This window comes from Gymnoscopelus microlampas (genome assembly GCF_963454915.1).
Source record: "Gymnoscopelus microlampas genome assembly, chromosome: 24".
NCBI lineage: Eukaryota > Metazoa > Chordata > Actinopteri > Myctophiformes > Myctophidae > Gymnoscopelus > Gymnoscopelus microlampas.
In genome coordinates this window covers 9,649,208-9,658,505 of record NC_139961.1, presented here as the reverse complement: position 1 = coordinate 9,658,505, position 9,298 = coordinate 9,649,208, and the positions used below count along the sequence as shown (strand labels likewise).

Genomic DNA, 9,298 nt, shown 5'->3' with positions numbered 1-9,298 from the left:
TTTAATCCATAAGGTGAATTTAAAAAATGGTAGTTTAGTATTGTTATAGAGCCATTTGTCAAATCTGAAAACATAAAAATGGGATAGCGATGCATTTTCTTTTGTTCATGCAATCAGAGAAACATATTTTGACAGATACAACTGTGTTCCTCTAGCTTACATTATACTGCCACCTAGTGGCGTAAATAGATTTGTTATATGCCAGGCCTGTTCCTTTAAGGGGGAAAGGTAACAGATTGATGTTTCACACTTTTGTAAAGTGCGGAAGAGAAAACAAATCAGCTCCACATCAACTATTAAGAAAAGCCACCGTGTTGTCGTTGCTGTTTGGAGCTCATCGTGTCACCAGTTGTCCAGAATGTCCCAACAGGACGGATACTGATACTCTCCCAGCTTCAAGCGACCGGCGGACATCATGCGGATGAGGAGGAAAAGAGGCCGGAGTGAAGCCTCCAGCAGCCCCGCGCAGAGAGCCTCGATCGTCCCCGGGCTGCGTGCGGCTCTTCTCCCCGTGGCCGCTCCTCCTGTCCGTCCACAACCTGGACCCCCTGGAACCACCTCAAGGACCCCATGAGAACCACTGGGTTCCACATCATTACAGGTATTTAGATTACTACATCGCAGTAACTCTAGCTCCATTAAGAACCTCTCACTCCGAGAGGGGAAAAAAAGAGTGAGAGGTTCTTAACGGAGCTACAGTAACTCGTACAGTGACAACACAAGTTATTCTCCATCAGAAGTCAGACTGTTCAGAGAAAAGGCTGTAAGAGATTCAAAGGTTATAATAGTCAGTCACTATATACTCATTAATGTGTAGTTAGTGACATGTTGGTGCAGCAGAGACAGCCAGACTGTAACAAGTAATGTCCACGTTCTGTAAGTAATAGAACACATCTAGCCCAGTTCCTTGGAACGCATCTGTGTCACTTAAGATTTCTTTGGCTATTCAAAATAGCAGATATACAAGCTCATGGCGCGGCACCGAGTGCCGCGCCATGAGCTTGTAGATCTGCTATTTTTTGAAAAATCTTAAACATTTTTTGGGGGATTTTTTTTCAAAAGACTGTTAAGATTTGGTAAACATTTTTAAGAATCGCCTCATGTCTTAATGGGCTAGAGTTTTACTCATATGGATATGAAGAATCGACTGAAGGTGTAAATGTACACATTTACCCAAAGAGTAACACAATATAAACACTAGAAACGAGTCAAACAACCCAAAGACTACATTTCCCATGAACACGCCTGCTGTAGGGACAGTGATGTTTGCCAGAAACAGGCTGTATCAAATATGATGCATAAACGATGCAGAGCCACCCCCCTGACAAAAACGCCAGGGTGGTGTGTTTATGTTTGGAACACAGTTCTTATATGACGTGATCTAAGATTCCCAAATGGGGATTTCAACACAAAAAATAAAGCCACAAACCCATGAAACAGCGCCCTCTAGTGGCAGTGACGTCAGACTTTGGTGCTCTATAGGTGCCAACCAGATGTGACTGATATGCCCATATATGGAGTTCTGTGCCGATTTCTTTTTTGCCAACAAGCTTCTAGTGGATGTGAGGAACCGCCGCATTGTCCACGCCGAGACATTCGGCTCATTTCCCTGTGAACACATTGACACTGCCCCGACAAAGCTGTCCAGTGCCCTCTCGCCCCCTGATGACTTTTCTCACCTCCTCGAGGAGTTCTCAGACATCACCGCACCTACCTTATCATCCACCTTCGCCAAACATGGAGTGTTGCACTACATCTCCACCGATGGCCCACCTGTGCACGCCAAGGCCCGCCGTCTTGACCCACACAAGCTCACTATTGTGAGCTTGTGCACTCCCCCCTTCACCTGGTGCCCAAGCCCAAAGGTGGTTGGCGCCCGTGCGGCGACTACCGGCGCCTTAATGCTGTCACTAAGCCGGACCATTTCCCTATTCCGCACATTCATGACTTTTCAGCCCACCTGGCGGGTTCGTCTATTTTTTCGAAAGCGGACCTCATCCGGGGCTATCACCAGGTACCCGTTCAGCCTCAGGACATTCCCAAAACGGCGGTGATCACCCCATTTGGGCTTTTTGAGTTTCTCAGGATGCCATTCGGCCTGAAAAATGCTGCCCAGACCTTTCAGCGTTTGATGGACACTGTGCTGCGTGACTTGTCGTTCATTTTTGTCTACCTGGATGACATCCTGGTGGCCAGCACGTCTAAGACAGAGCATCTGGCTGTCGCACCTGCGTATTCTCTTCAGTTGTCTCCAGCAGCACGGCTTGATCATCAACCCAGTGAAATGCCAGTTTGGACTGTCTTCCATGGATTTCCTGGGGCACCACATCACTACAGCCGGGGCGGTTCCACTGCCATGGAAGGTGGAGGCAGTGCTGAAGCTCCCGCAGCCTCTCACTGTCAAGGCTCTACAAGAGTTCTGCGGCATGGTCAATTTTTACCACCGTTTTGTGCCTCACGCTGCCAACCTCATGCGGCCCCTATACAGTGCTCTCAAGGGTAAAAACAACTCCTAAGCACGCCATTTCTTGGTCCACGGACATGTTGGCGGCTTTCTCTGCCACAAAAGATGCCCTTGCAGACGCAACTATGCTGGCTCACCCGGTGCCTGAGGCCCCGGTTGCCTTGACCATGGACGCCTCAGACTATGCTGTTGGCGCTGTTCTCCAGTAGTTGGTCAATAGTGTTTGGCAACCGCTTGCCTTTTTTAGCCGCCAACTTCGGTCCAGCGAGCAGAAATATAGCACTTTTGACCGTGAACTCCTCGCCCTGTACTTAGCCGTCCGACACTTCCGTTTCCTGCTGGAAGCTCGTCCCTTCACTGCCTTTGTAGACCACAAGCCTTTCCTGGCTTTCATCTCCGAATTCACCACGGACATCCAACACATGTCGGGAAAAGACAATCCCGTGGCTGACTGCCTCTCCCGTGTGGTCATTGGCGCTGTCCACCTCGGAATAGATTATGCCCGGATGGCTGTGGACCAGGCCTCGGACCCCGACATTCAGGCGTACAGAACAGCAGTCACTGGCCACCAGTTGGCGGACGTCCCGTTCGGCGATGACGGCACCAGGCTACTCTGCGACGTATCTCTGGCCCTGCCCCGTCCTGTGGTGCCGCAGGTCTGGAGACGGCAAGTTTTTGACACCATACATGGCCTCTCGCACCCGGGCTGCAAGCCGTCACAACATCTCGTGGCGGAAAAGTTTGTCTGGCATGGCCTGAAGAAGGACATTCGCGACTGGGTCAGAACCTGCTTGGCATGCCACGCAGGTTCTGACCCACTCAAAGATCCATCGCCATGTTAAGGCCCCATTGGAGCAGTTCACAGTTCCCGAAAGGCGTTTTGACCATGTCAATGTTGACCTGGTGGCCCTTCCTCCCTCCAGGGGATGTACTCACCTCCTGACTATGGTGGACCGGACCACCCGTTGGCCGGAGGTTGTCCCGCTGTCGGCTACGACTTCAGCTGATGTGGCCCGGGTCCTTCATCGGTACCTGGGTCGCCCGGTTTGGGGCCCCCTCTGACCTTTCTTCTGATCGTGGGCCCCAGTTCCCTTCCGAACTCTGGAATTATGTTGCCCGTCAGTTAGGTGTCTCACTCCACCGCACTACAGCATACCACCCTCAGGCAAACGGCATGTGTGAACGATTTCACAAAGACATGAAGGCCGCCCTTAAGGCTTCTCTCACTGACGACGGCTGGGTCGACAAACTCCCATGGGTGATGCTGGGGATTAGGACAGCGCCTAAGGAGGACCTCCTTTCTTCTTCGGCGGAGTTAGTTTATGGCCAAACCCTCAGAGTCCCGAGTGATTTTGCTGCTGACCAACGGAGTAGTCTCCTGGACACTGCCCGTGCCTTCCTACCAATCCCGACCTCGCACCACTGCCTGCCCCAGGTGCACATTCCCCCGACCTGCGAGCAGCAGGGTATGTGTTCATCCGCCACGATGCCCATCGGGGGACCCCTGCAACCACCGTACGATGGTCCTTATCGGGTTGTGGAGGCTGGCGACAAGACATATGTCATCGATATCAGGGGCAGGCTGGATCGGGTCTTAGTGCGGCCCACCTGGATTTGGGCCGTTCAGTTGAGGTGGCTCAGGCACCACGCCGCGGCCGCCCCCCGGGTAGGGCTGCCATGGAACAGATCCGGCCCCCTTTGAATCCCCCGCACGGCCACCTGCCGCCTGCTCACTGCCAGCGACCTTCTGTCACCCTCCCGCTTCACCCCCCTCTGCCTACCCAGGAGCTTCGGAATAGCTTTGGGCGGGTCATTCGGGTCCCTGGTCGTTTCAGCTTTCACTTCAGTCATGTCTCTATCACACCACACTCACGCTAATATGTCCGTCATTCACGTGCCATGTACATCCCAAACACAACCAACACCCATACAGTTAACACCACTCAGCCGACTTTGTAATGTCCCCACAACAACTCAACAGTGAACACACAACGGCTCGCCATCTGCGTTGCCACGTTCCCAAAAGATGAGCACAAAAGACAAGAAAATTTCAGTGTTGCCACATTTGCGCCAGAAACAAGCAACCACTTTCATGAAAGTGCGGGGGTCCCAACACTCCCAGGGGGTCCGCGGACCCACAGGAAAAAAAACAAAAACATTTTTTTCTTTTTTTTAGCGGCGCTAGCCATAGAGCGGATCCTGCTCTATACCTGACTTTGTCCGTGTTCACCGTCAACGCTCTGATTGGTCAGACCCGTCAACGCTCTGATTGGTCAGACCAGTCAACGCTCTGATTGGTCAGACCCGTCAACGCTCTGATTGGTCAGACCCGTCAACAAAGTGATTGGTCAAGCTTCACGTGACACATGGCTATAAACACATTATAAACACATATCGATGACATAATGTATCAAAGGCGCCGCTACCTTCACACAGGGTGTGATTTTTTACTTTTCTTTTGGAAATTTTTATCCCACGATTTTGGTACCCCAAAATAAGCGCGCCCTCGCTAGAGCCCCGTGCGTGGCTAGTGGGCCGGCCGCCCGACCTCTAGTAATTCACAATGTTTACAATAATTTGTTCCACTTTACCAGAGGCAGTATTTCCTTTAAATGCATTGGTGCTGTTACCTTTAAGAGTAAACACACACCTCCAAGGTGGAGACGTAATTACCGGCGCGACAGGTTTGTTGTTATTGTTTTTTATTTGAAATAAAGCCTACTTGGCTCTTCAAAGAGGAATACATCTCTGTCGTTTCTCTGCCTGCACTCCTACATAGTGACCAATTGAAAGTACACTATCCAAAGGCTCCGGGCATGATGTTTGAGAGAGGCAGAGTCAGGTGTAATGTCAGTGTTGTGTAGAAGAGGAGGACTTTTAATGAACCATCAACAACGTTATCATTTCTCCCTCCTGCTTTAGAAGCCTTTGTCCTTCTCTGAGGATGACTCCCTGTTTGATGAAGATGGAGAAGAGATGAAGGCTCTACAGGTGGGTTTCTCTGCATCCTAACTTTAATGTCACATTATTCGCATGTTCACAACATTATCAACACATTTCTACCTGAAGCCTGCATACCTTTATCATCAATAAAGACCAATCTCTCTCCATCTCTCGTCAGTGTCTGTCTAGTAACTAATGTACCTGTTGTTGTCTCCGCCAGGAGACTATGTTTTCACTTTCCTTCCCCCCCCCTCGGCCAAGCTAACATTGGTCAAGCCTCACGTGACACGTGACAATACGTTGAAAGAGTGTGCTCTGATTGGCTAGTGAGACGCATGACGTATAGCGGCCTATAAATAGATGTGTCACTTTGAAAGAGCACTTTGGCTCTTTCAAAGTGAGGTAAGACACAAGATAGGGTAAGTGATTTCCTTTGGTTAAAATAGCACGGTTCTGCTGGCGGAGACTTGTGCTCCGAGGAGCACATTCTCTAGTTTACCTTCATTTTGTCTCTCTCCCCATTGAGTGCCCAGGTCAGCGACCCAGTCTGTGAGGAGTACCCGGCCGACTGGAGCCTGAAGACGAGGGTCCTGTTCACCTCCCAGCTGCCGTTCTCCTGGGCAGAGCAGCCCAGAGCCCAAGAGGAGGCTGCAGGTCTGACGCAGCAGTGCAGAGCCCAGTACACCACCCTGCCCCACATCATACAGGTACTGCTACCTCACTAGTCTGGACTGTCAACTTGCTGACACTGTACCACACAGTTAATGTTAGGCGGACTAGGTAAGTGTTTGACAGATTCTGTAAATGTACCACCCTACCTAAAATCTACTTCCTATAAATATTTCAGATTTAAATGGAATCTAAATCACATTAACATTTTGTGGTTGAGAAAAACGAACCAAGATATGTCTGCATACTGTAATAGATCTTGGTCAATGGCTAGAATCAGTTGAAATAAAAGGCAGGAATAAGGTGCACACTGCACAGGTAGAGAGAAGATCTAGTGGGTTGAGGTGGACTCTGAAGAGGTGAGCCTTCAGATCACTGCGGAACATTGGAAGTGAGTCTGCAGTTCTGACTGCAATGGGGAGTTTATTCCACAGTTTAGGAGCCAGGAGGGAGAATAGTCTAGGACGTGTGGAGCGTTGCCCAGGGTGTGTTAGGGAAGGCTCATACAGCATTCCTGTGTTAGCTGATCTAAGAGGGGGGGAAGGGTTGTAGGGTTGGATCAGGCCTTGAAGGTACGGGGGTCTCACTATACCTTGCTGCAATACCTTCAGTATTGAGTCCAGTCCCTGGCCTGCATGGTTGTGTGTCCAATCAATCAGATTGGGATTAAAACACTGTAGATAGGAATTATTAGGTTTCGAGAGCCTATCAGGCTTCGAACCCTATTACATCTCTACACTTTCATTATTATTATTATTATTATTATTATTATTATTATTATTAAGGTTTCGAGAGCCTGTAAGGCTTCGAAGCCTTATTGCATTCCTTGGCTTTCACTATTATTATTATTCTTCCGCCGTTTTTGCCAGTTCTGGCCTAACCGCCTGGTCACTTCTTATGAAATTCGGCAATATGGTAGAGGGCTATGCCAAACGGCGAAAACCCGAAACTCACAACCATTGGCCAAAGGGTGGCGCTGTAGCACTCAATTGAACATGCCAACTTTGAACAGGTACAGCTCATGCCCTGTTCGACCTACAGCCATGAAACTTCGATACACACATGCGTCTCCTCATGCCTAACAACTTTCGCTGTTTGACTTTTGACCTCTGACCTTTAGATCTCCCACCATTTCAAATTCTATGAAAAGCAGTAAAAAGCAGTAAAAAAATCACTTCTCCTGGGATTTATGAGCAATCTGTACGAAACTGTATACACATGAACTTTGGACCAATGCCGACAAACGTAACTTAGCGGATTTTCCATAAGTGAAAACGTTAAGCTTTTATAAGCCAATGAAAATTGCAGCTTTTTTTAAATTATTCATCTGCCCCTAACACATACATGCAGACTCACATTTGTTTGACACTTTGCAATATTGTAGAGGGTCCTTCCAAGTATCACTGAAACCAATCTTACTCCAATTGGTCAAAGGGGGGCGCTATAGCAATTTTTTGAAAATGCAAACTTTAAACAGGCAAAAGTCATGCCTCGTTTGGCCGACAGCCGTTAAACCTGCTTACACATGTGCCTTGACTCATGAGGAACACATGTATCACTTTGACCAGTAAGCTCTGCCCTTAGATTGTCTGCAATTTTGAGCAGTTTGAAAAACATTTAAATCCAGGATTTCTGAGCAATTTGCATGAAACTGTGTCAAATACATGTTTGAGGCCCTTTTTCACAGGTTCAGGTGTGTTGGTTCAATAGCTTGATCGCTTAATCATCTGCCTTGAAACCATAGGGTAGCCGGTTCGAATCCCACCTCAGGTAGACTTAATTATAATTGCATTGCACACAACATGACTATACCAATGAATACATGTGCAATTGTTAAAGATGACGAGAAATGCATACTTGAAAGTAGTTCTTTTCAATGTATGACGTACTTCATTCGCGCTTTTGTTTTGTTTTGTTGGATTCTCCCTTTTCACTGTCTAAGGCTGTGTATTGGATAGCTCCACCAGTAGAGTGTGAGTCTCATGTGCCGAAGGTCCCTGGTTCGAATCCCACTTATTACAGTTCACATTTAAATTGCATTGTACAAAACATGACCCTGTTAATTCAGACAAGTGCAATGTTTAGACAATAACACGAAATGCTTTTGAGAGTAGTTTTTTTTTATGTATGACATACTTTCTTGTGAAAATAGCCGATCTACAATCTCACACCTTTTTAGATAGCAACGCGTTGTGAGCTTGTAGATCGACTATTTTCCACTAGTTTCCATTCCGAAATATATTGAGCAGTTTGAAAAACATTTAAACCAAGGATTTCTGAGCAATTTGCGTGAAAGTGTGTCATGTGTGTGAACTCCCTTTTCACTAGTACAGGTCTGTTGGCCCAATGGCTTAATCATCTGCCTTGAAACCACAGGGTTCCTGGTTCGAATCCCACGTCATGTAGAATTCATTATAATTGCATTGCACACAACATGACTGTATCAATGAATGCATGTGCAATTGTTAACCAGTAAACTCCGCCCTTAGATTGTCTGCAATTTTGAGCAGTTTGAAAAACATTTAAATCCAGTATTTCTGAGCAATTTGCGTGAAAGTGTGTCATGTGTGTGAACTCCCTTTTCATCAGTTCGGGTCTGTTGGCCCAATGGCTTAATCATCTGCCTTGATACCAGAGCGTCGCCGGTTCAAATCTCACCTCATGCAGACCTCAACTCAATTGCATTACACACAACATGACTGTATCAATGAATAAACATGCAATTGTTAAATGAAATGCTTATTAGGTTTCGAGAGCCTATCAGGCTTCGAACCCTATTACATCTCTACACTTTCATTATTATTATTAAGGTTTCGAGAGCCTATCAGGCTTCGAAGCCTTATTGGGTTCCTTGGCTTTCACTATTATTAAGGTTTCGAGAGCCTGTAAGGCTTCGAAGCCTTATTGCATTCCTTGGCTTTCACTATTATTATTAGGTTTCGAGAGCCTATCAGGCTTCGAACCCTATTACATCTGTAAGAGTTCATTATTCTTCCGCCGGTTTTGCCAGTTCTGGCCTAACCGCGTGGTCACTTTTTATGAAATTCGGCAATATGGTAGAGGGCTATGCCAAACGGCGAAAACCCGAAACTCACAAACATTGGCCAAAGGGTGGCGCTGTAGCACTCAATTGAAATATGCCAACTTTGAACAGGTACAACTCATGCCCTGTTTGACCCACAGCCATGAAACTTCGATGCACACATGCGTCTCCTCATGCCT

The 9,298-nt window shown here is 47.6% G+C and overlaps 1 protein-coding gene across 1 annotated transcript in view; it reads left to right on the top strand.

Annotated features, from left to right (window-relative positions):
* Positions 1-236: 236 nt before the first annotated feature.
* Positions 237-9,298, top strand: part of LOC311040356 (protein downstream neighbor of son homolog) — a 23,520-nt gene continuing 14,458 nt past the window's right edge. The window contains exons 1-3 of the mRNA XM_084050599.1: positions 237-601; positions 5,387-5,455; positions 5,941-6,114. Coding sequence (XP_083906725.1) covers positions 5,441-5,455; positions 5,941-6,114 — 189 coding nt within the window. The 5' untranslated portion in view covers positions 237-601; positions 5,387-5,440. The remainder of the gene's footprint in view (positions 602-5,386; positions 5,456-5,940; positions 6,115-9,298) is intronic.